We start from the raw sequence: 27,861 nt of genomic DNA, 5'->3' as shown, positions 1-27,861 counted from the left end.
ACATATGAGGAATTGCAGGCAAATATTAAAGCAGGTAGGATCCTCTCTGATAAATTATGCTTGTACAGAGAAATCAGGCAGGGGTATCCTCCTCCCCTTCTGTTATTTATGTTATATTTAGAACCATTGGCGAAGAAAATAAGGGACTCAGAAATTTAAGGATATAATTGGTACTGTTGTCAAGAAAAGATGGCTTTATTTGAAGATGATATTATTTTATACCTGATAAAACTAGAAAAAGACATTACAGGGTTGTGGAACATTTTGAGATAGTTTCACATCCTTTCAGCATACAAAATTAATGAAGATAAAACAAAGGCAATACTTGTAAACTATGTAACTACACACAAATTGGTTCAGCAATACCCATATTTATGAGGACATTATAAAATTAAGTACTCATGAGTATGAATTAAAAATGATTCTGTTATGGCAGCTAAAGATATCTGGGAAGAGACTAAACAAAAGAGAACACAAAAAACTTAGAAACTTGAAGCTCTGATTTATGGATATAGATAGCAAGATACAGGAACAGAAGTGTATAGCAATTAAGAGAGAGTTGACAGATTTTATCTGGGAGGGGAAGACTGCAAGAATCAAGTGGGATAAGCTGATCCTTCCAATAGAACAAGGTGGTTATACCCTGCCAAGGATACAACAGCTGGCCAGCTTCCAAAGCCTCGGGGCACCTTCCACATGCCCAAATTGTTGGGCAGTTCAAGTTGAGATTATTAAAGATAAGTTTGGGCATGAAGCCCTTCAGAGCTTTCCTGCCAGCAGAAAGATGGAGACTGAGCCCTGAAAGAACAATGCTAGGAACAAATAAATAAATAAATACATAAATAAATGTCCAAATCCTGGCATAAACAAAAACACACCAAAAACACAGGGAACAACAACAACAAAAATAAATAAATAAAGGTCCAAACCCTGGCATAAAAAACACAGGGAACTGAGGAAGGGAGTGGCTATCACTGCAGTGATCATTCAAACATCTACTGCTTTGGTGAGTTCAACTTACACAACTGTATTATGTTCATCAAATTGGTCACTTCTGCAGCAGCCTTAGCTATACGGGTAGATTAACTTAGCTAACTCCATTTGGGAGCTGGAAGGAGTCGTCCAGGAACTCCTGCAGAATGGTCCTAGCAAGGCTTGATCTGGGCCTAGAGAAGAAATCAAGCTTACAGTACTTTGTGAAAGTATGTACAGATGACCAAGTAGCAGTTTCTAGAATACTTCTAGAATCCAACCTTTTTCAAAAAGCCATAGATGATGCCAAGGCCCTGGTAGAGTGGATCTTGACCCTGCCTGGATTAGCTTTGTCATGGTGAGTATAACAAAAGGTAATAAATAGCCTTAGACAACCATTTGGAAATAGTCTGTTTTGACACAGGATGACCCCTCTTCTTGCCTTCACAAGAAAAGAACAACTGATCTGAAAACTTAAAAGATTTAGTTCTGTCAAGACAGTACCTGGAGGAGTATTTCTCCTCCATTTTTAGGTTCAGGAAAGAAAAAGAGAGATGGTTAGTTTGGCTTAAAGTACACTTGGATACCATTTTAGGCATAAAAGTTTGATTAATTCTTAAACAAACCCTGTCCCTGTGGAAATGAGATAGGTTAACTCGCTATAAGAGCTTGCACCCTTTTTGCAGAGGTCAGAGCAATCAGTAAAAATATTTTCCATATTAAGAACCTATTAGCTTGTTCAGATGGAGCAAGTGTTGACTTCTCTAACACAAAATTAAGATCCCATGGAGAGGCCACCAGTTTTCTTGGAGGGCTCTTATGCAAAATCCCTTTCAAGAACATTTTGACGTGAGACTGCACTGAAACAGAAGGACCCACGGGCAGACAAGCTGAAATGGTCGATAAATAAACCTTGATAGAGAAATAAGAAAGGCCATATGATAGTATCTCACACAAATATTGTAAAAGAAACAGAGAACAACTAGCCCTGGATGAATGTTGGTTATGTGATTGGCACCAACAGAAATCATTTTCTATTTGTTAATATATGACTTTCTAAGTAAGCAGGGTTTCTTACCTCATTCAGTACCTGCTGCACATCCTCTGTAAATAGGTACCTAAAAAGAATTAAGAACCTGTCGTCCAGGCAGTCAATTGAGGATGACTGATGTTGGGGTGTATCAAATACCACTGTTCTTGTGTGAGTAGCTTCAGTCTGTGAGGAAGCTTGTCGTAACTGCCCCTGGCCACTTCCAAAAGAAGGAAGTCACCACAATGATCTGGGGGATTCCTTCTGAATCTTCAAAAGTATCCTGGATATTAGTGTTAAGGGTGGAAAAACACAGAGGAACATCCATGTCCACGAAAAAGAAAAGGCATCTGTCTTCCAGGCCTTCTTGCATGTAGTCCTGAAACTGATTCTCGACAGTTGATTGTTCAGAGAGGAAGCAAAGAGGTCTACTTGAGGGACTTCCCACAGATGGATCAAATCTTGGAGGACACCCTTAAATAATTTCCATTCATGAGGGTCTGCCCCAGTCCTGCTCATTTTGTCTGCCACACAATTTTGCTCTGACAGAATGTAGGATAGCTGAAGAGTGAGACTGTACCAAGAAGAAGCTATACCTCAAGCTAACATAGATAAGACTGCAAACGGTTATGACCTAGTTCTCCCTTGCTTGCTGATGTCCCACATGACTGTGGTATTGTCTGTAGAAGGTTCCAGGGACGAAAGATTGTTCAGAAAGTTGAGTGCCTTGGTCAGGGCAAGCATCTCTTTGATATCTATATGCTTGCATTTGTCCTTGGAGTTCCACACACCCTGCACTTTTATCCGTCCTGAAACTGCTTCCAAAGTCCAAAGAGTCTGTGGTGACAGACTACTTCACAGCAGGAAGGGAGAAGGGAAGACCTGGATTTAAGAATATCTGTTGTCTCCACCAAAAATATTATTTTCTGAAAAATCCCAGCACTGAGATTTGAAAATATAAAGGGTGTTGATGCTGGGACCAAAAAATATTTCAGATACCACTGCACCTTTCTCATGTGCAGTCCTGCCAAAGGTATCATGATAATTATAGATGCCATGAGACCCAAAATCCTGAGATGGTCTTTCACAATGACCGAAGTCTGAGTGGAAAACCTTAGAAACAGATCTAAATAAAGATCTTTTTTCCTGTGGATGAAAAGCTATTTGTACTGAGGTGTCTAGTTGACATCCCAGAAATGCATTCCTGTGTGAAGGAATCAAGAAAGACTTTTGGGTGTTATCTCGGAATTCAAGCTTGTGTAAGAGATCTTTTAACAAAGAAAGACATTCCTGACACTTTGAAAAAGACTGCAAAGATAAGCAAGATGTCCAATTGCCTGCAATGAGATATAACTGCAGTCTGACACTTTGTGAACATTTTGGTTCAGCGAATACTCCAAATGGTAATGCAGAGAACTGATAATGTGATCCAGACACAAAATCTTAAGAAATGTCTGAAGTCTGGATGAATAGGATGTGATGATAAACATCTTTTAAGTCTAATTTTACCAGGAAACCTGAAAGAGGAAGAAGGGTAACAGGTTATCAAAAATGACCAGAAAGCAATACCAAAAACGCTTGTTCGGTTGTATATTTATTATTATGTTATGAACTAAAATCTTTTTGAATTTGGGCAGTTGTCATTATCACAAACAGGTTTAGGAAAGAAAAATAAAGAACTGGTCTCCAAGCGTTTTCTTTCTTTGCCAATAGGAAGGAGGAACTGGTTCTATCACTCCCTTGATCAGCATTAGAAAGAAAAAGGAGGAATTTCCTCCCAATGCCATCTATGAATGAATGATTTTAAGAACAAATTTGTCTGAAACAATCTGTTGACAAACAGAAAAATGGAGATTCAGACCTTCTAAAAGAAAAAAGTGGCCAGGGGTGGGAAGGGTCACAAGGTTTCTTAAAAAGCCATTGGGATTTGTTGGAATGTCCCTGGTTTAGGGAGGCTAGAGACTTCTTTTGGAATCTCTTGCCATTTCTTTTTAAACGTCTTTTTACCTGAATTTTACTAAGACTGTTTATTATGTTTTTTTGCCAAAATTTGATAAGGAGAAAGAAAATCTCTTGGACAATTTGAAAAAAAAGGCTGAAAAATCTTAAGAGATTCTCTGGATCAGCTTACCCTTTTGATCACACTTTTAGATCATCTCTGTAGCAAAGAAACCAAAAAGTAAATCTCTATTCCAAGGGGAGAATTTAAAATATCATTTTTATAATCTGGGGGTTTCTGAGAATGCAGCCATGCAAACCTCCTCAAAACAGTACCAGTGGCCATAGTCCTGAAAGAATTATCAAGAGTCATACACACACTTCAATGATTAGTGATGTGCAGTAGAAGAAACTATGGGGTCTATATCACTTCAGCGAATATTCAGTTCAGAGAACGGCATTTTTGGTTGACTTACATCGAACATGCCATTCGTCGAACTGCTCATACTGAGATCGTGGTACAGTGAGGATCGGCAAATTTGCCCTTTCCTTGCTGCAGTATGATCTCAGCGTTGCTATATATAATTAGCAGGGGGTGGGGAGGAGCGCAGCCCTCCACAAGAGTGGATTTCGATGAACAGCATTTCCATTGAAATGCAGTTAGCTGAAATGTCACTTCACTGAAGTGATATAGACCCAAACTATATTATTTAAAGCAGATTTTTCCTCACAATGAGAAACTGCTGATAAAACATTCCTTGTACATTCACAATTTGTAAGAACATACTTATGAGCCTGACAATTCAAAATTCTGAAAATAAAAATTGCAGAAGTATACACTTTTTATCCCATATCTATCAATAATTTTCCCATTCTTATCAGATAAAGTAGTATTGGAATTAACGAAGTGCTTAGCAGCAGTGGGATCAACTAAAGCTGTAGCTGTTGGATCAAGTTTGAGAACAGTGTATAAAAATTTAAAACAGTGAGAACCTTTATACATCTTATCTGCCTTTTTAGGGGCAGCTGGCTGACTATCAGGAAAACTGTAGGCAGTAACACATATTCTCTAAAGCAGACAGAACAGGTTGACCAGGTGTAGGTTCTGTAAAATTCTTCTGCAACAACTCAATAGTATTTTCTGATGGACTAAGAAACCTTAGTGTTCCCCCACTGAAAACGCTTACACTTTCCATCAACAGACTCAAGGAGAAACCCCCACAGGAAGAATCAGAAACTAAACTCACTTCTGAGTTTGAATCAGAAATGTGAGTAAAAAAAAAACTGTATCCATCCTTGCATCTTCCTGTTCAGATTCATAAACTTGAATCCCTTCAGAAAAAGATAATTCCCTCTTTCTTTTACCACAAACTACTTTCCAAAATGGATCAATAGCCTGAATTATACCAGAAGCCAGACTCACTAAATTACTCTTATCCAAAGAAATACAAGGAGAAGCAGATATATGCTTGGTTTTCTGTTTCTTATTGACAGAAAAACTGGGGCCAACCACGTTACTAACATCAGCAGCTGCTTTCCCAGGGATAGGCACAGCATTCTGACACATCAAGGAAAACTTCCTTGTTCACTCTCCCAGAACCGACAAGAAGTAGCTTTCTCTTGCTCACTCAGGGGACCTCAATAGCCGCAGAAAACATGGATAACCCCTGGTCCACAGTAGATGTAGGTAGTACACCAGAGGAATAAAAGATGAGTGGTCTGAGGTATAACAAATGGCTGTAGGAGAGTTAGCCAACTGCTGCTGAGGCAAACTGCTAGCCTGCTGTAGTGGCAAAAGGCTGTTTGCTTTTTTTTTTGTGGCTAAAACAAGGACCGACCGACCATGGAACTGGTAGACTGTTCCATGGTCAAGTTGAAAATGATGCGGCTTTCCCAGGAAAGACAAGCAGCAATTGTCAGTAAACACTATCAAACCATTAAAATTTATTTTTTCAGGAAAAACACAGTAAAAAGCACTTCAAAACACAATTTCCAACAGCACAAAAGAAAAATAAACATTAAATTAAATTTATCCACAGAAAAAATGTTTTCAGTTACTTTACACTACTTTTAAACTAACAGAAAAAAATAGTGCTCCTTTTAAAAGTACATTACAGTCTAGAGGCAGTCTGTTAAAACACAACACTCCTAGCCTTAAAATAACTTTCCTGAAGAGGAAGGCAATAAAACATCAACAAAATGAAGAAAAAGGTTTTTTTTTGTTTTTTTTTTTGCAAAGGGAACTTACCTGCCCAGCAAAGGAATGGCACAAGCCAACTGTCAATCCTCAAAATCCTCAGAGAAGTGTAGTCTTCAACAGTGGCAAAGCTCTGAAGGGTTTTGCACTCAAACTTGTTTTTTTTAGTCAGCTCAGTTCAAGCTGCCTGATGATTTGGGTGCCTGTAAGGTGTCCAGAAGCTCTGGAAGTTGTCCTTCTGTTATATCCTTCCCAGGATATAACCCATATACCTAAGGTTACTACAGCACTGATCAATATGATGAGCATCAAACAGCTGAACATTTTCTGGTTTGGCTCACAGGTCATGCAGCCTTTTGGGTGTGTGACTTATTTTCTGCTGCAGGCCGAGGACAGTGTGGATATATACTATTCATTTGAACTGACATGTTTTATTTCTGAAAGGACAAGGACTATATATGAATGCTTTCTTGATACATAAAGGAGGTTATGTTAATGACCTTCGTCAAGAAAGTACAGTTGTGTAAAATCTTGCCATAACAGTAGATGTCCCTCTCTTCACTGCTGCAGTATTCTTCCCTAAAGGGATCCCCTGCCAAGGGTAGCCCGACGTCTGGCCAGTATACAAAACCCTTAAGTTGTTATAGGAAAATTGTACGTCACATGTATCTCCACTCACAGCGTAGAGCATAAAGGTGACATATGGACGTACATACCTAGAACTTAAGATCCCCAGGAGGAACAACAGTCCAAGGAAAAAAAAAGAGGAATGTGTATCCAGAAAGATAAAGGGAGAAGAAAATGGAGGAGGGAGAGAGCGAATACTGCAACAGTGAAGAGAAGGACATCTATTGTTATGGTAAGATTTTATACAACTGTACTATATCCTTCCATATCACTGCTGAAGTATTCTTCACTAAAGGGAGATTACAAAAGTTCAACAGGAAAGTTGGGTAGAAGAACCCTCCAAAAAACAATACAGGATAGTTGTGGCAAAGCCATCTCTTGCTCTGGAAACAGTATCCAATTTGTAATGCTTAGCAATGGCATGGACAAAGGACCAAGTAGCAGCTTCAAAGATTAAATTGGTATCCAAGCCCTTAGAAAAAACACCACAAGAAGCCACAGCCCTGGTAGAATCAGCCTTTATAGAGGCAGAAAGGCTTTTTTCCATGACATGAATAACAAAAGGAAATAGCCTTAGAAATCCATGAGGAAATGGCCTGTTTAGAAACAGCCACACCAAAAGACATAGAATAAAGAGAAATAAAAAGTTGCTCAGACTTGCAAATTGCCTTAGTCTTATCCAAATAAAATCTGAGCTGTCTATGTAAATCCAAGGTGTGAAGAACTTTCTCACCGGCAGATGACAGAGAAGGGAAAACTGGAGGCAAATGAACAGATTAACTGACAACTCATTAACCACCTTGGGCATAAAAGAAGGATTAGTAAGAAGACACACCCTGTTGCTATGAAAAAACAAAAAAAAAAACAAAAAAGGGGAATAGCCATAAGTGCCTGAAGCTCAGACACCCATCTAGCTGAAGTAAGGGCCAAAAGGAGGACAGTATTCCAAGAATAATGCTGCAAGGATGCCGAAGCTGCAGGTTTAAAAGATACCTGAGCCAATTTCTCAAGGACAAAATTAAGATCCCAGGAAGGAGGAATACACTTCTTGGGAGATCTAATATGAAGGATCCCTTTAAGAAATTCCAAAAACAAACTCCAAAAGCCAAACTAATGAAACACAAACCACGTTAGCCAGGGAAAGTAGCCAAGCACCGCAGAAATTTTATTTAATGATGAGCACATTTGTTATTAGCTGTAATAATTAGCTGTCAGCACTAAACATCTTATGAGGTTCAGACCCCTGCCAACAATCAACGTAGTGGGAATCTCCTCCCTAACAATAATCTGTGAAACACCCCTTAGATATTATTAGCCGTGGTTCACTCTGAAAATTTGAGAGAGACATCTGCAGAGCCTCCGAGGACGTGTGAAAAGCCAGATCCATGCCGGCCTCTGAACAGGTCACAGTACAGGAATCCAAAAGCATAACTGGGTGATTCTCTGGGCTTTCACCAGCCTCAAGAGAGATGCTCAGGGGAGGCGGTACATCAGTTTAATCTGTGGGATAATATGTGTTGACTGCCCTTGGCTAGAGGTATGTGGAACAGAAAGGAAAACCACTGTTGTCTTGGTCAAAAAGGGGTCACTAAAATAATTTTGGGGCTATCCTTCTGAATCTTCAGGATGACCTTTTGGAGGGGAAAGGGAGAGAAGGCCTAAAACAATTTTCTTTTTTGTGGAAAATAAAAGGTGTCCATTCTCGAGGCCTCCTTGCAAAGAATTCTGGAGCAAAACTTTCTGAGTTGACTACTTATACTGCTGGCAAAAATATCTATCTTGGAGGTACCTCAAAGCTTAACCATATGAAGGAAGACCTTTATGTTCAACATCCACTTGTGAGGTTCTGCCCTTGATCTTCTCAGGCAGTCTGCCAAGCTGTTCTAATGGGATGTAAACTGCTTGGAAGAAAAGACATGTTGAACAGCATATTTCAAACAATCACTGCTGATCGCATAGGTGGTAAAATGTGTTCCCCTGTGTTTGCTGATGTGCCACAGTGGAAAATTATCTATCAGGACCTGGAAAGTCCCTGGTTACCAAAGGTAATGGAAAAATTGGAGAACAAGAATGAATGCCTTTGTTTCTTTTACATTTATATGGTCTCTTCTGTCTTTTTTGACAGAAGTCCCCATACTTGAAAATCTTTGAACAAGACCCCCAGGTCATATATGATGCATCTCTAAAGATCTTATGCAAAGGAGGTGAAATAAGAAAGGAAACTTCCGGATTTTCCCTTACCCGAGTGATCCACCAGAAAAATAAGTTATGTACGCACCATAACGTTTCATGTGTGTTGTCCATCTTCACCTTCATTCTTACTAGGTTGGGTTCAGATCAGATCCTTGGATACAACTCGGCCTTTACATTCAAGCTCGAGGTCTTCTGCCAGCTTGTGGCTAAACCTTATCCCAGCATGCACCAGAAAACCTCACCAGATTTTGTTTGCTCTTATAATAATGGTATGAAAATATCACAGTAAAAAACAACTCAGAGTCAGATGAAGAAGGTCAGAGATTAAGGTAATCCGATTATACAGACTTGGTCTTCCAGGAGTAAAAATGGTCAGGGGATTGGTGGGTGGGATGTACGAATGAAGGAGAAGATGGACAACACAAATGGAATGTTATGGTGAGTACATAACTTCTTTATGTGTTGTCCTATCTCGCCTTCATTCTTACTAGGTTGGGACAGCATCCCTAGCATCATCTTTCTTGGGTGGCTCAAGAGAGAATATTCTTCAGAATCGTGGAACCAAAAGAGGCCCTGTTCCTAGAGGCCAAATTGACTTTGCAATGAGTGATAAAGGTATGTGGTCTTGCCCATGTTGCAGCAGCACAAATGATATCAATTGGTAGTTTAGCCAGAAAAGTGGAAGAGGTTGCAATGCCTCTTGTACCGTGGGCTTTAACTCTTTTGGGGAGTTCTCTATTTTGAGACGTATAGATAAAAGCTATGCAATCTGAAAGCCATTTTGAAAGTGTTACCTTAGAGATCGGGGTACCTTTCTTTGAGTCCGAAAAGGAGATAAAAAGCTGATCAGATTTTCTGAATTCCTTAGTTCTGTGTAAGTAAAAACATAACTGTCTATGCACATTCAGCTAATATAACATGTATTCTACCTTATTTTTATAATTTGGGTAGAAGGCTGGCTATAGTTTGGTTCAAATTTGAGTCTGAACATACTTTGGGGAAAAAAGAAGGGTTTGTTCGTAAGGACACCCTGCCCTATGGAAAAGCAAGTATGGGGGCTTTATAGACAAGGCTTGCAGCTCTGTCACTCTTCTAGCAAAGATAATTGCTATCAAGAGAATAGTTTTCCATGTCAAAAACATGAGTTCGCAAGATGATGCTGGCTCAAACGGGGGGAAAATTAAGAGAGATAGGATGAAATTTAAGTCCCTTGGTGCTGCAGAGTCTCTGATAGGTGGTCTTAATAACAAAGTACCTTTAAGGAAAGCTTTGCACAGCCTATGAGACATAATATTGAGGCCAGATTCACCTAAATGGAAATTGGATATTGCTGCTAGCTGAACTCTAATGGTAGCTGCAGCTTCATTGAATAGCTTTGCTAGGAATTCTAGAATGGAGTTCACTGGGGCAGAAAATGGGCCAATTTGATTATGAGGAGCCCATAAGAGAATCTTTTCCATTTCTTTCTATATATTTTTCTTGTTGAACCAAATTTGATGAGGCCAGTATGGGGCAATGAGTATCAAGTCCCTTCCCAAGAAATTGGCTTTCTGAAGTACTTTGGGTATTAGTGGAAAGGGAGGAAAGGCATAGAAGAGACCCAAGGGCCAATCATGAACAGGTGCATCCCTTGGTGACTCCCCTGAAGGGCGGATAAGAGCAAAGTAGCTGCTGCATTTGGCATTCATGCATGTCTCAAAAAGACTGCAACATGGCTGGCCACATTTGTGGAAAAACCTTTCCACTACTTCCTGTTTCAGACACCACTCGTGAGGCATCAGAATCGCTCTGCTGAGCCTGTCTGCTATCATGTTGGATTTCCCCGGGATGTGTCGGAAAACATTGGGAGGAGGTCGCCTACTGCCATACTCTCAGGACCTCTTGACAAAGGGGGTAAGATCTGGTTCCTCCTTGTTTGTTTATGTACAATACAACTGACACGTTCTCTGTCTGTATTGCAATAATTCCCAGAAGAGAGTCCTGAAATGTTTGCACCGCTAGAAGCACTGCTCTCATCTCTAGGACACTGATGTGCAAGTGGGGCTCGTAATCCTGCCAGGTGCCTTGGACTATCTTTCCTAGATAATGACCCCCCCCACTCTATCTGAGAGGCGTCCATGGTCACTGAGGTCGGTGGTTGGGGAAGTACAAATGGTCGACCTAGAGTCACTTGAGTGCAGTAAAGCCCCCAATGAAATTCCTTCTTGCAAGTTTCTGTTATCTTCTTGTGGGACATCGGCAGTTCCTGCATCAACCACTGAGTGGACAGCAGCCACTGGAGAATTCTCATGTGTAGACTTCTCAGGGGGATCAGAATTATTGCTGCTACCATGATTCCCAAGACTTTTAGGACTATCCTTGCTTGAGCTTTTTTCTTTGTTAAGAGATATGAAATCTGACGTCTTAGAACTTAAAACTCTTTTTGGTGGGAGTCTGGTCATCATGTTTGTTGAATCCAATTCTGCTCCTATAAATACTATATGCTCAGAAGGCAGCAAGGTAGATTTTTCATAGTTTATTCCTAGGTAAGAGCAGAGTTGCAAGGAGGTATCTCTTGTTTTTATTAGTAGATGCTTGGTGGTGGTGGTTAGGAGCCAGTTGTCTAAATATGGAAACACCTGGAATCCTAGGCATCTCAAATGAGCCGCGACTACTGCCATACATTTGGTGAACACACTGGGGGCTGTCATGAGACCAAAGGGCAGAGCTTGAAATTGGTAGTGACTGGCTCCCAGCTGAAAGCGCAGGCGTCTCCTGGATCGCCTCTCCATTTTTATGTGGTAGCACGTATCCTGGAGATCTATAGAGCACATCCAATCATCTTGTCCCAGAAAAGGGAGTATTGACTGCAGTATTACCATCTGGAACTTGGGACTTTCTTACTAATTTGTTTAAATTGCTGAGATCCAGAATTGGTCGCTAGTCCCCTGTTTTCTTTGGAACTATAAAGAATCTTGAGTAAGTTCCGGATCCTATTTGGTCTGCAGGGACTGTTTGGATGACTCTCTTGTCTAACAACTTTTGAATTTCTAAAGTTGCCTGTTCCCTTTGACTGGGTGGAACATCTGGAATCTTTTTTATGTTTGGAACAGTGAAGGAAAAGGGTGTAACCTCTGGATATGATGCTTTGTACCCATTTGTCTTTTATTTGTTGACAGGCTTCAGGGTACAAAGATAAGCAGCCTCCAACTGCCTCCAGAGATGGACAAGAGGGGCCTCCATTTAGGAGCACTGAAAAGGCTTAACAAAGAAAGAATCTCTGTCGCCCTGATTCTGTGGACCCCCTTCTGCTACATGGTTGGCATCTTCCATTACTACTTCCCCCTCTACACCTGGGGGAAGATTCAACACATGTGCACTGGAAAGCTCTCTCAGATTTTCAGAACCACATTTTGCCACTTCCTTTCTGACCTTTGAGGTAAGGTCTGGTAGGCATGGGAAAACAGTCTCCTATTGCAGACAGTCTTTCCTCTTGCTCACACCTGGTTAGTGTGTCCTTAACTTTGGGCCCGAACAGAGACAAGCCAACAAACAGGGCATTCACAAAGGAAGATTTAAAGGACTCCGCAAAGTCACACAATAGCATCCAGGAATGTCTCCTTAGGGAAATTCCTGAACCCGCTGCTCTACTTACTCCATCCCCTGCACAGGAAATTAGTCTCATGGAGGTGTTGACAGCTGAATTTAAGGTAGAGAGCTGAGGGGATACCTTATCTGAAACCCCTTCAAGCCACTAAACCTTGGAGAGCATCTCCTAGCTCTTTCAGGTCGTCTCTCTGCAACCTAGTAAAAATGAGTACAGTAATTCAACGATCTGAGGGAAAAAGTCACTGAAGAAAAAAATGCGCTTTCCATATCTGTCCATTATCCAAGACTCCTTGTTCAGTGGATGAACAGAAGATGTCTCAGAGAGTTCGTTCTTGGTGGCTGCCGTAAACGCCACAGCATCTACTGGGACTCCTTTGGTTAGAAAGGTCTTGTCTGATGGGGATGTGATAAATTTGTTTGGCCTCCTAGGAACAGGTGCCACTGAATCTGGAGACTCTCACACCTTCTGGGAAACTAGGTCCATAAGTTCGTCGAAAGGTGGAGGCACCCAAGAAGAGGAAGGGCGAGATCTGAAGGCCTTCAGGTATACGGACTCCTCTATTGAAGGGTTGTTGGACTTCCAGACGCCTCTCTGTTTCAGCATTTCCAGGATGTCTCCAAAGGAGACATCATCAGGAGGTGACCATGGGGACCCTTTCAGCTTCATCGAGGTACGTATCAGAAGTGATGGACTCCTCTAGGGAGTCTAAATACTTCCTCTTGCATAGTCTCTTCTGGGAGACCTCTTCAGAGGGGTACTCTGGAGAGGTTTCAGACAAGTGGGGGGATGCCCTGTGGGGCATCCTGAGGCCTAAGATCTCTGTGTCCCTATGGATGGAAGGGTATACAGGCAGACACCAGTGTTTTGGGGGGTAGAACATCTGGAGAGGACCGCAGACCTGTCTGTGGAGACAGCAGTCTCCTCATCAAGTCAAAAGCCATCAGTCCCTGATCCGAGGATATTCCTGGATCCAAACAAGTCAAGGGGAACCCCCAGAATCAAGGATAATGGGCCAGAGGCCAAAGTAGGAGCCAAGCTCACCGAGCCCAAGCTCCAAGAGGCAAGGCGGGATCCAACAACTGTCCGATCTGACTCACCTCCCCGAACCCGATTGGAGAGTGTCGGCTCCTAGACTCCTTGAGCTCCGATGGAGCCAAGGACATCGGAGCAATGGTCGGATCCGAAGATCCCCTCATAGGTTTCAGATCTGAGTGTTCCACTAACATCAGCTCCAGATCTTCTGACTCCGAAGTCCAGGGTCGGATCGGAGGAGGAATCAGAGCAGAAGAGTGGATGTCGTAGGATCCAAAGCCCTTGGGGTTGGATCCAACAACAACTTGGCCAGTGCTGGTGTCCTCAACAGCCTCTATACCACTCAATCCATGTCATTGTCGGAAAGGCTTCTGGAAGACTGAGTCGAGGGGGTTGGAGACTTAGAATGCTGTAAAATTGGTGACCTTAGTGTAGGGGAGAACGGCTCCAAGAATGGAGACCGGCTCCGTATTTCAAATTCTACCAGCACTGAGAAAGATGGTGTCAGAGCTGAAGATTTTTCGGATCCGATAGGCTTTGGATCCAGTGTAGAAGTTTTGGAAACCTTTTTTGATGGCTCAGATAAGGTAGAAGAGGAGGATCACTTCCCAGACTTGTTTGATTTTGAAACTGGAGACTTGTCAGATTTAGATGAACCAGGACCTTCTTCTAAAGCCTCTGAGAAGGGAGTTTTCAATAGTCCTCTCAATATCAACTTTAAAAGGGCAGAGCTTGAAGCTCTGTGGTTAAAAGCATGGCAAACAGAGCAGGACTCCAGGAGATGGACAGCTCCAAGCCAATAGATGCAAAGCATGTGTCTATCACCTAAGGGCATTTTCTGCCCACAGCCCTCGCATGTTTTGAAACCTAATGGATTTGAATCCTTATTAGACATTCTGACAGAAAAAAATGTAGCAAAAATTCACAGATTTTTTTAGAACAACTTTTTTTTTTTTTTTTTTTTTTAACACTAACAGCAGTTATATGAAGGAAAAGGGGAAAATAGAGAGAAATAAAGGAAGGCACACCCCTCTAACTTAAATGGGCTATGCCTGGGACACAGAAGGGGAAAGAGAATCCTCCAACTTAAACTGGCTAAAAGGAAAGGCAGTTCTCTAACTTACAAACTGTCTTCAATGGGACTTCAGAAAGAGAAAACCGACAAATGACAGGAATAAGAGCCCTCTAACGTAAACAGGCTATTTATCTTTTAAAAGGGGAAGCCGGGAGGGGGACAACAAGGTCTGAACAAAAGATGATGGCCAATAACAGAAAAACAGCCACAAAAAATGGAAACAAAACTATCCAATAGAAAACTAACTATCTGAAAATAAATAACAGCCAACAATAACTTATTACCAAAGTTGAAGAAAAAATAAAGAATATAGCTAGCAGAACGAGCACCCAATCTTGTTTAGCAGCAAACAAGATCTGGAGAGGTTTTCTGGGCATACTGGGATAGGTTTTAGCCACCAGCTGGCAGAAGACCTTGAGCTTGAATATAAAGGCAAAGTTGAATCCAAGGATCGGATCCAAACCCAATCTAGTAAGAATGAAGGCAAGATAGGACAACAACACATCATTTATTTCTTCATGAAAGGCAAGACAGGAAACTGGGAATGGCAGAGGATGACAGTGCTGTGCCCAAACAGATTTTAGGTACCACTGAATTTTCCTCATATGCATTCTAGCAAATGTAGTCACTTGTATTGTAGATGCCATATATCTCAGGGATTTCAGAACCACTCTTGCAGAAGATGGATAAAGGTTTGCCTTAAATAGAAAATAGCATGCTAAGAAATTAATCTTCCCTGAAGGAAGAAAGGCCATCATGAGGGATGTGTTGAGATGGAAACCTAGAAACACTAGAGAATGAGCTTGGACTTGTTGAAAACCATAATTTATGGAGTAAGATGGTATATGTGTATATTTTTGTCACTGATAAACTATATGTAGGCAACTTCTATATATTGTAAGTGTTGTCATCTATCATAACAACAATAGTATTTATATTCCAACTATAGTGACAGGTTCAGAGTAATGGTGAGTGTGGAAGAGAGGTGAAGAAGAGAGTACAGGCAGGATGGAGTGGGTGGAGAAGAGTGTCAGGAGTGATTTGTGACAGACGAGTACCAGTAAGAGTGAAAGGGAAGGTCTACAATAGGGTAGTGAGACCAGCTATGTTATATGGGTTGGAGACAGTGGCATTGACAAAAAGGCAGGAGTCAGAGCTTGACGTGGCAGAGTTGAAGATGTTAAGATTTGCACTGGGTGTGACGAGGATGGACAGGATTAGGAATAAGTATATTAGAGGGTCTGCCCATGTTGGAAGTTTTGGAGACAAAGGCAGAGAGGCAAGATTACTTTGGTTTGGACATGTGCTGAGGAGGGATGCAGAGTATATTGGGAAAAAGATGCTAAGGATGAAGCTGCCAGGTAACAGGAAAAGAGGAAGGCCTAAGATAAGGTTTATGGATGTGGTGAGAGAAGACATGCAGGCGGTTGGTGTAACAGAGCAAGATGCAGAGGACAGGAAGAAATGGAAACAGTTGATCTGCTGTGGCGACCCCTACGGGAGCAGCCGAAAGAAGTGACCAGTATGTAAAATTCTGATATATGAACAGCGTGGAGATTCTACAGGTGACTTATTGTATTTATTGATATTTATTTATTACCTTCTAGATGCCTCTTTTCTTACAGAAAGGGAAAAACAATGGCTGGATGGTTTAACCATTAGAAAAAAGTCACAAGAAGGTTAGGGGGAAGCATCAGTTAGTATTGGATGGACGGAGACTAGTGGGCTGTTTTCCTTGTGGACACTGTGATTCTTGCAAATTTGTTACTAAGGATAAATGCTTTTCTTCTAGAACTAGCTCTCAGTTTTTGACATTAATGTTTATGGGAACTGTAGCACAGATTTGGTAGTATATTTGGCTACCTGTTCATGTTCTGTATTTTATGTAGGACAACCATCACAGCCTTTAAAATTAAGGATGTCAGAACACTTGAGTGATATTCGATGTGCTAACTCCACTAGTCTTTGTATAAACACACTTTAAAACATGCGTCAGTCAGATTTATGATTACTGTTATTGATAGAGTAGATTTCCATACAAATAATAAAATAGGAGGGCATCAAAGTTTGAATTATAAATAACAAATATGGATTATCAAATTGGGTGCTTTGACCGCACCAGGGCTTAATGAGTAGTTGTAATAACCAAATGGGGTTGGTATTTGGGTATTTAAATGTGATGTAATGAGTGTTTATTATGCAATGATGAAGGCTTACAACCAAAACCGATATGCAGGATGTGCTTTTACTTGAGATAATTATGAATTAAATGAATTTAAAAGCTGAAAAATGGTGCTGGCTGTTTTTTGTTTGGTTTGGTTGGTAATTTGGCCATTGCACCACTCCGTACTTAAGTGGAACAGTGTCCGTATCCATCTCAATTTAAGCCATCAGAAAAGCCCTCATCATTTAATCACAATCAAAGTCTAAAACAATCCAGAAGGACCTGGTTGACTTAAAGGAGGATGTGGAAGGAGGACGCAAAGTCATGAACCATGAAAGCTGTAACTTTTTGGGTGACTGGTTCTGGGTAAAAATTAGCTCCAATCGAGCAGCAATCAGTAGAAAAGTGGAATGCACTGAAACTGATGCCAAAGTTAGATGCAATGTGTTTCACCTGGGCAAGTCTGGTGCTGAACTGGCATCCAACACCTCCAAATTAATTTTCTTGCTTTCCTTTTCTCTTTTCCTCTCTCTCTCGTCTCTCTGTTGTTCTCCTTTCTCCATATCAGGGCTATCCTTTGCTGTTTCAAATGGAATTAGCCATTTCAAAATTAGCTTATTGTTTTACTTTTTGCTAAAGACCAAGGCCCAAAGGACTTGCACATAGAATAATCCACTGTTGATTAGCCTGGCCCCTGGCACATCACACAGAAGGTCATGGGTGTACTGCGGTGGGATTTTATGGCCAAACTGGCTGCATTTCTTGAATCTTTTTTCTACATCAATGCAAATACAATAAAAAGACAAGAAAACAGAAAACAAGAACAAACAACAATCAGATTATGCTTTACAAAGTCAGAAGAAAGCTTGTTAAGGAAATATGGTAATAAGGATAGTGCTATGAAAAACAGCTTTAGAATAAGTTAGTAGTTCTTCTTTCAGCATTTCCCGGTTAGGGGTCGCCACAGTGGAACTCCGGTCCGCTAATGACTGGGAGTAGATTTTACGGTGAAGAGGTGCCAGCTCGACGCCCAACCTTCAACGGAGGCACGCCCATTCACGCATGTCTTCGAATGCCACTCGGCCGTGGTGAGGACATGCAGACTCCACACAGAAGGTGCTTCAGCCGAGAATCGAATGGGAGAACATCTTGCTGTGAGGCGACAATGCTACCGCTGCACCACCATGGCTACTTCAGTACAATTTTGAGTAAATAAGCTATAACTATTGATAACGAAGGACATAAAGGCATGTTAGGCCTCCATACCTAAGCACCAACATAGGAGATAATTTTTTTTTTTTATTTGAGCAGAGGAAATATAAGCAGAAATGTCAAAAATATTAAACACTTAGACAAGGTAAAGTATTATGATTGAGATTATATGAAAGATAAAAAATAACTGACAAAGTTCGCAGACGATTGCAAGTTGGGAGCTATTATTAACTCCCTGAGTGATGTTGACATCCTACAAAAAGGCCTCACTGAGAACAACAAACTCAAAATTGTACTAAACCGGTTGGGAGGGTGGCCTAATGGTTAAGGTGTTTGCCTTACAAACACAAGGTGCAGGGTTTGAGTCTCACAAGGGATAATTGGCTAGGCTTAAATTGGCTTGCAAGGGCAATTAGCTTAGTACTAATCTATGAACCTATGGTGTCAGAACCATGGCTTAAGCTCAATGCCAAAAAATGTGTTGTCATCCCCTTTGGGAAAAACCCAGTTCCCATGAATTACCACATCGATGGTAGTCCACTGAACACAGAAGGCGTTATAAGAGATCTGGAAGCACAGGTTGACAACAACCTCTCTTTTGACCACCACATTGTCACTGTGGTCAGAAAGTTCTTCTATGTGGCACATCTCATTATTAAGGGTTTTGCATCCAGGGAGAAAGAGGTCATTGTATCCCTCTATTCTTCAATCATTACGCCAATCATTGAGTACAATGCCCCATTTGGCATGTACCTTACTAAACACCTGCACCAACTGGAAAGGCCACAAAAGTACCTCACAAAGAGGATCCTAGGCCTTAAACATTTATCCTATATAGACAGACTAAAACAAATCCACCTATTTTCTGTCTCATATCGCCTACTTAGAGGTGATCTCTGCTTGACTGACAAAGCCATGTCTGAACCAGCTCTGTTAGAAATACTACATCTAAAGAAAACCCTCCATACCACACACTCCAGAGACCTCAACCTCATTACCAAAATCAACAGAACATGCTGGAGGGACAGGTTCATAATCCAAAGACTGCCCATGCTATGGAATAGACTTCCCATACATGTCAACAGAGCACCTCAATGTTCCTCTTCAAGAGAAATTTTCATGAGTGGATGGGAAATAGAAAATTCACCCCAGGGATCACTCCAGTGGCTTTACTCGACAGAGGCATTGGGAGCTAAGGTCAGGTGGCACGATGCAAGGGTAAACCTATGGGCTAGGCTTGTAAAGGTTCCAGGGCCATTAGCCTAGTACACACCTATGAACCTATAAGTAGCACTTAGCTGAAACAATTGCAGATCCATCCAAACTCAAACTTAGCAAATTAGATCTGAAGACACAGTGAGAATAGTGGCATTACAAAAGTTGTCTAAAAGAGCTAAAGGCTAGGAGCATTAACAAGACAACCAGATTGGATCCAACAAGCATCTCAATTCTCAATATCAGAATCAGATGGACTGGAAGAAATAGGATCATTGTAATGGTATTTACACAGTGCTTGCCTTTACCTGGGAATGTGAAAGGCCTCATTGTCCAACATCCAGAATGCAAGGGTTGCATCCCTGTGCTCTCTTCTTATTACTGTCAATTCAGAGATTCTGTGGTTGCACTTGGTAGTCACAGTGAAATCCTGCTCTCCAAACATATCCATCAAAGAAAATGTGTTTTTTTTTTTTTTGCCCAAATACTTTTCTGGCTGGCTCTACTGCTTTCAATCAATAATTCTGCAGTTCCTGTCTTAGTTTGCCACATGCTGTTCTTACCTTTCCAGGTGTTTCTGGGTTTTCTTCTTCTTGCTCATCTGTAAGACATGAAAAACAGTGGTACAAAAATGCAAATAAGTTTCTTCCCAGTGAGAAGGACAACATAAAAAACATTGTCTTACCTATCTCCGTCATGATGCCACCTTTCACAGGAGCAGATTCAGAATCCTTCTTTGTATTCACTAAACAAAAAGTCAAAATTCAGACGTTAACTAATATAATATTAAAATCTGTTAATGAAGCAACATGTTATCATGTTAAACTTTATCATTCCAACAAACACATGAGCAATGCTATGCTACCTGCAGAAATTTGGCTGGAAAGCCATGCAAGCTATTACTTTAACAACCAATGTAACTTAGTTGCCATCGGGGGCATAATATATGTACATAAAAATGTTATGTACTCACCATAACATTCCGTCTGTGTTATCCATTTTCATTCTTCCTCAATAAATGGGTTCGGATCCAACCCGGCCACTTTTTCCAGCTCATGGAACACAAACTCTAAAGTGCCTCCCTTACCTATAATGTACTAGTCTCCTAGCATACCTCAGATCTTGTTTGCTGACCTGTAAGCCTATATGACACAACAGTATCCAGAGCTCAAATAAAGGAACATTGGTTCCTTTAGCATCTTCTAATCCTTCCAGAAATCAAAATGGTAGGGGGTTGGAGGGAGGAGAGTTAAGGAAGAATGAAAAAGGATAACACAGATGAAGTGTTATGGTGAGTACATAACTTTTTTTTATCTGCTGTTGTCATTCATTCATTCCTCAACAAATGGGACAGAATCCGCAGCTACCTAAATCCTGGGAGGACTCTAAGGAAGGATATTTCTGAGCACCGCCGAGCTGAAAAAGCTGCTCTTCCCTAGAGACCAGATCCAATTTTTAATGAGCACTAAAGGCATGAGAATTAGCCCAAGTTACAACTGCACAAATATCATCTAAGAAAGATCTGGATAAAAACACTGAAGAAGTTGCCACAGACCTGGTGGAATGAGCTTTTAGAGGTTTTGGCAAAGACAAACCTAATTTTTTTGTAAACAAAGGAAATACAATCAGTTAACCATTTGGATAAGGTCACTTTAGTAACTGTTTTGCCTAATTTTGTATCCGAAAAGGAGACAAATTGATCTGATTTCCTGAAAAGTTTTGTCCTATGTATATAAAAATGTAACTGTCTGTGAACATCCAACAGGTCCAACATATACTCTCCATTGTTTGAGAAATCTGGAAGGAAACCTGGAAGGTTGATAGTATGGTTGATACTGGATTCTGACACCACCTTAGGAAGGAAGGATGGAGTGGTTCGTAAGGATATCCTATCCTTATAAAAAAATCAAACAAGGAGGCTTAGAAGACACAGCTTGAAGTTCTGATACTCTTCTAGCAGAGGTAATAGTCACTAAAAAGATAGTCTTTAATATACATAATTTAGTTCACTAGTGGCTGATGGTTCAAAAGGAGATTGGGTCAAAAATTGCAAAACCAAATTCAAATCCCATGAGGGAGTGGAATCTTTAAAAGGGGGTCTATCGAAAAAGGTTCCTCTTATAAAGGCCTTACAAAGTTTGGAAGAAGCCAAAGACAAATTATTTACTCTAATGTGAAAATTAGAAATGGCAGATAGTTGTACTTTAATAGTTGAAGAACTAGCACCTTCATTAAAAATTGTAGCTAAAAACTGGTGCTGAAAAGAGGTCAATGCCATTTTGCTGCGCCCAAAACACAAATCTTTTCTATTTACTTCTGTAAATTTTTCAAGTGGAAGCTTTGTGGGAGGATAAAAGAATGCGGTGGACAGTGGAAGAGAGGCTGGGCTGTTTAGCAGTCAACGGAAATGAAGAAACCATGTGGTCAACTTCGGGCCTAAAATGTCCAGGTGTATCATATCTGTCGGGTGAGACTGAAGGTCTAGAACTGGATCCAGTATCCACGGGGAGGGGGGGGGTGAAGCAGATGAGGCCAAAGAAATGGGAACCAAATCTGACGCCAATAATGAACAATGACAATGACTGTGCTCTTCAACTGAGATGCTTTCTGAAGGAATTTGGGGATTAGAGATACTGGGTGAAAAGCATAGAGGAGACCAAGGAGTCAATCTTGGAGAACAGTGTCTCTTGGTGATTCACCTGCTGTGGGGATCAGGGCAAAGAACCTGCTGCACTTGATGTTGAGGGAGATACAAAGAGGTGACAGCAAGGTTGGCTCCACTAACAGAATATCTTTTCTGCCACTTTCATGTTGAGTGACCACTTGTGAGGCATTAGAATGGACCTGCTTAACTTGTCTGTAATTACTTTGGATTTTCCAAGACTGTGCATTGCTCAGAAACCAACTGGGGGGGGGGGGGGTTGGTTCCTCCTTGTTTGTTGATGTAACAGATCACTAGTATACTGTCCATCTGAATCTCAATGGTCCTGGAAGGGAGAGTGTCTTGGAAGGCCTGCAACGCTAACAGGACAGCTCTCATTTAAGGGCACTGATAGGCATTTTGGCCTCTTCGGGAGACTGTGTGCCCTGGACTGTCTTTCCCAACAGGTGCCCCACCACCCAATTTGGGAAGCATTCATGGTAACTATGGCATTGGGCTGAGGGAGAATGAAGGGGTGACCTTGCATTATCTGACCAGAGTAAATCCACTGACCCCTCACCCGCTCTCTACCTACTTCTTCCTCGTCTTCTTCCAATCCTTCCTCATCTCCCTTCACACACCAAAAACCTAAACATATTATCCCTAAACATCCAAAGCATTACAAACAAAGTCACTAAACTTCATTCCTGGATTTCTCTTCATACTCCTGACATATTTACTCTCTCTGAAACCTGGCTAAAACCTCACATCTCAGACCTTGAAATCCTGACCCCTGGATATAACATGTACCACTTAGACAGAGTTTCAAAAAAAGTGGGAGGAGTAGCTATAATATACTCTGAACAACTCTTCCTCTCCCCTCTATCAGTCTCACTTCCCAATTTTCTTCCTGCTGAAATCTTCATTGTAAACTGTAAAATTAACAATTATAAGAAGCTATCTATAGCATCCATTTATATCCCTCCTGGAAACAACATCACTACCCTTGAAACATTTCTCGCCTGCATGTCACAAGCCATTTCCTATGAAACTATAATAGTGGGTGATGTTAACACTGACTGGGACACAATATCCTCTGACCCTCTCAGCTACAGCATAAACCTTTATGGCTTTACCCAACTAATCAATACCCCAAACCTTCTGACCAAATACACCAATATCAGCTCCACACTAGACTGGATACTTACATCCAGTCCTAATCTATATCACAACCCATGTATCCAACAACATACCCTCCCAATCATGTAAATTACACCATTTTATAAAATTCTGTAAACTCTCTAATTTCAATGCAGACTCCTTTAACCAAATACTTTCATCAATCAACTGGTATTTCCTCCATCACATCTCCCTGGAAGAGTCTACTTTAAAATTCAACAGCATCTTCCTAGACACCCTAGACTTCCTGGCTTCCATCAGGAAAATAAGAATGAAATCTAACTACGCTCTACGGCTTACACAATCTACTCGCTCTCTTAAGTACAAGAGACACAGCATATGGAAAAACTGGCTAAAAAACAAGTCCACCACCCACTTTCAAAGATACAGGAAACTCTGCAACTTAACCAAAAAAAAAAACAGGTCAACTATGACAAGAAAAACTTCTAACAAAAAGCCACTAACCAACTCCCACTCAAACCTCAAAAAATTCTGGAACACTGTCAACAAATTATTTCATCCAGGCAAATCTCTTTACCTAACCCTTGCCCCAACAGCTCTGATACCGATAATGGCCGCTTTCATCAAGTCTTTATCAATACCATCAAAAGGACCCCACTGCATATGTAAAAATCACTCCTCAGCATAGTCAAAACTTGCTCTCCTTCTGTTGACAATCTACCCCCATCTTCCTAAAATTAGCTGCAAACTTTAAGGCTTACCTTATCTCCATACTAATCAACCGATCTATTCAAGAATCCCTGACATATGGAAGAAGTTCTACACCATACGCATACACAAAGGAGGCCAACTGCTCCAACTTCAGATCTATAACCATTCTGTCTCTTCTATCAAAAATACTGGAGAAGTGTATACACAAACTACTAGAATATTTCCTACCAGAAAAATTTACTAACACCCACACAACACGGTTTTCGCCCCAACCACAGCACAACTACTGCTCTACTATCTTTCACTCAGACTACCATCAAAATCCAAGACAACAACAGACTTGCCTCTTGCTTATTCCTTGACTTCTCTACAGCCTTCAACACTGTCTCTCACAACAAACTTCTGACTAAAGTTTCTGACCTCACCCTCTCCAACTCATCTTTTTCCTGGTTTTCTAGTTACCTCTCTAACATGCTTCAGTCAGTCAGATGACATACTGCTCTCTCCCCCTTCCTCCTAGTCCTTACTGGGGTCCCACAAGGCTCCATCCTTGGACCTTTACTTTTTAATATTACACTAATGACCTCTACACATCTGTTCTCCAACCACACTAATACAATATGCAGACAACTTGACTATCATCTCTTCCTCCTCTGACCATCTCTCTTGGTTTCTCACCCTCACCCAAGAATCTTTCCACTCTGATGAAAGATGGCTAACCAGCAACCAACTTCTGCAGAATCGAAAAAAAAAAAAACAAGCTCCCCTTATTCCTGCCCAAACGCTTCTCTCATTCTAAGACTACCTTTACCATCACTTCCATCAGTAACACAGTCATCAAAGTAGAACCTCACACAAAACTACTAGGAGCAATTATTGATGACCAACTAAAATTTGATGTCCACACACAACAAGCCATCCAAGATACCCACCAAAAAAGAAGTTATGTACTTACCATAATGTTCCATGTGAGTTGTTCATCTCGCCTTCATTCTTACTGATGGGTTCGGAGCTGAATCCTCGGCTCCGACTCAGCCTAGTACAAAGCTCTAGGTTTTCAAATAGTGCAAGGCCAAGACCCTATCCCATGATGCACCTAGACTTACCTCAGAACTTGTTTGTTGCATATAATAATACCATATGTCATTCTATAACTCCATAAGAGAAAGTATAGAAAGATTGAGTGACCAGGATGGATCTAGCATCTCAGTCTTCTGAAAACCCAGGAGGGGGTAGGAGGGAGGGAAGTAAGATTGAAGGCGAGATGAACAACTCACATGGAACGTTATGGTAAGTACTTAACTTCTTTATGTGAAGTTGTTCTATCTCACTGTTCATTCTTACTGATGGGTAGCATCCCAAGCACCATCTATCTCGGGTGGCTCATGGAAGTATATTTTTCAAGTCAGTGGATACAAAGAAGGCCCTGTCCCTGGAGGTCCTGTCAACTTTGCAATGAGTGATAAAGGTATGAGGTCTTGACCAAGTGGCTGCTGCACAAATGTTATCAATAGAAAGTCTAGCAGAAAAAGCAGAGGATGTAGAAACTGCTCTGGTTGAGTGAGCTTTAATTTTATGTTGCAAAGGCATATTGGCAGCTGAATAAGAAAATGTGATAAAATCAGATAACCATTTAGACAGAGTTGTTTTAGCCACTGGCATACATTTCCTGGAGTCTGAAAATGAAACAAAAAGGTGTTCTGATTTCCTAAAACCTTTTGTTCTATCTAAGTAAAATCTGAGCTGCCTTTGAACATCAAGTTTATGCAGCATGTATTCTAGATTGTTGGAGTGATTGGGGAAGAAGACTGGCAAATCAATAATTTGGTTAAGATTAGTTTCAGTGCAAACCTTAGGCAAAAAGGAGGGGTTTGTTCAAAGTGAGAGACTGTCAGCATGGAAAATCAAATAGGCAGGTTTAATGGACAAGGCTTGAAGCTCTGACACTCTGCAGGCAGAAGTAATGGCCACTAAAAAGATAGTCTTCCATGACAAAAATATGAGGTTACATGAGGAAGCTGATTCAAATGGAGGAAGAATAATGCGGGAAAGCATAAAATTCAGATTCCATGGGAAATAGGGAAATTTCACAGGTGGTCTGAGATGAAAGGTCCCTTTGAGAAAGGCTTTGTGTGACATAATATTCAATCCTTCAAATCCAAGATGAAAGTTAGAAATGGCAGCAAGGTGAACACGGACTGTTGCTAATGCAGCTCCTTTATTGAAGATCATGGTCAAGAACTCTAGTATAGAGGCCATAGGGGCTTGGAAAGGATCAATACTGTTTTTAGAAGCTCATATAGAAAATTATTTCCATTTGCTAAGGTATAGCTTCCTCATAGAGAATTTATGAGAGGATAAGAGAATTTGCTTCATCTCATTGGAAAGGTTGGGAACCTGGCTATGATGGGAATTGGAGCAGCCAAGCTGTCAGCTTCTGTGACTGCAGAGAGGAATGAAGTACCCCCGACGAGTGCGTCAGATGGTCTGGAACTGGGTCCAGAATCCAAGGGTCCTCCAAAAGATGAAGTCGAAGAAAGGGGAACCAAATCTGATGAGGCCAATGAGGGGCTATTAGAATGATGGTCCTTCCTAGAGATTTTGCTTTCTGTAGAACCTTGGGTATCAACGGGACTGGTGGAAAGGCACAGAGGAGACCCAGAGGCCAATCGTGAAAGAGTGTGTCCCTTGGGGCTTCTCCTGGAGGGGTAAATCAGGGCAAAGTAACTTCTGCATTTTGTGTTCATGTAACTCTCAAAAAGGTTGCAGCAAATCTGGCCCCACCTGCGGAATATCCTGTCCGCTATTTTTATCTTGAGGGACCACTTGTGGGGCAATAAAATTGCTCTGCTCAGCTTGTCTGCTATCACGTTGGATTTCCCTGGGATGTGGGTTGCTAACAGAAAGTGATGGGTGGATATAGCCCACTGCCATACTCTTAGGGCCTCACGACAAAGGGGATATGACCTGGTTCCTCTTTGTTTGTTCAAGTACCAGGCCATTGACATGTCTGTCTGAATCGCAATCGTACCGAGAGGAAAGGAGTCTGGGAAGTACTGCAACGCTAAAAGTACTGCTCCCATCTCTAAGACATTGATATGTAGATATGTCTCTTGATCGGTCCATGTGCCTTGGGCTGTCCTACCCTGAAAATGCCCCCCCCCACACCCTATCAAGGAAGCGTCCATGGTCGCTGTAACCGCTGGTGGGGGTAAAACAAAGGGTCGTTTTATCGTGACGTGAAGTGAGGTCAACCACCAATGAAGATCCTTTTTGCATGAGTTTGGGATCATTATCAGGTGAGACATGGGAAGCTCTTGGTAAGACCATTGAGTGAACAACAGCCATTGCAGGATCCGCATGTGCATACGACCCAGCGGTATGGCCAGAATTGCAGCTGCCATCATGCCTAACAACTTTAGAACTTCTGATGCTGGAGCTTTGTTTTTGGATATCCAAATACGGACCTGCTGATGGAGTAGTAAGACTCTTTCTACTGGAAGTCTTAGTGTGGTGGTGGTGGTGGTGTCCAGTTCTGCTCTGATAAAAATGGTATGTTGCGATGGCGACAAGGCAGATTTTTCTGAGTTTATCGTAATGCCCAGCTGCTTGCAGAGTGACAGCGTGGAGTCCCTGGCTTGAATGAGTTGATGCCTGGTGGTGGCGGTGAGGAGCCAATCATCTAGGTATGGAAACACCTGGAATCCTAAACGTCTCAGATGAGCCATGACCACTGCCATACATTTGGTGAACACTCTGGGGGCTGTAGTGAGACCAAAGGGCAGGGATCGAAACTGGTAAAGATTGGCTCCCAACCGGAAGCGCAGATGATCTGGCCATTTTTGTGTGGTAGTACGCAACCTGGAGATCTATCAAGCACATCCAATTGTCTTTCCCTAAAAAGGGAAGTATCGACTGAAGCGTGACCATCCGAAACCTCTCTTTCTTGACAGATCTGTTTAGTCTGCTGAGGTCCAATATAGGTCTCCAGTCCCCTGTCTTTTTTGGAACTAAAAAGAATCTTGAGTAAGTTACGGATCCTGCCTGGTCTGCTGGGACTGGTTGGATGACTCTTTCTTAGCAACATTTGGACCTCTACTGTTGCTTATTCCCTGTAACTGGGTG

At 41.4% G+C, this 27,861-nt stretch overlaps 1 protein-coding gene across 1 annotated transcript in view; it reads right to left on the bottom strand.

The window, feature by feature from the left end:
• Positions 1-27,861, bottom strand: part of SMARCC2 (SWI/SNF related, matrix associated, actin dependent regulator of chromatin subfamily c member 2) — a 2,789,858-nt gene that overhangs the window by 1,618,380 nt on the left and 1,143,617 nt on the right. Inside the window, exons 12-13 of the mRNA XM_044083737.1 lie at positions 19,930-19,989; positions 19,808-19,845 (exon numbers count right to left, since the gene is read on the bottom strand). Of these exons, the coding sequence (XP_043939672.1) occupies positions 19,808-19,845; positions 19,930-19,989 (98 nt within the window). The remainder of the gene's footprint in view (positions 1-19,807; positions 19,846-19,929; positions 19,990-27,861) is intronic.

This window comes from Protopterus annectens, chromosome 9.part0 (genome assembly GCF_019279795.1).
Source record: "Protopterus annectens isolate FY-2018-M chromosome 9.part0, PAN1.0, whole genome shotgun sequence".
Taxonomy (NCBI): domain Eukaryota; kingdom Metazoa; phylum Chordata; order Ceratodontiformes; family Protopteridae; genus Protopterus; species Protopterus annectens.
The sequence above is the reverse complement of the archived record's forward strand: the minus strand, read 5'-3'. Positions and strand labels throughout refer to the sequence as shown.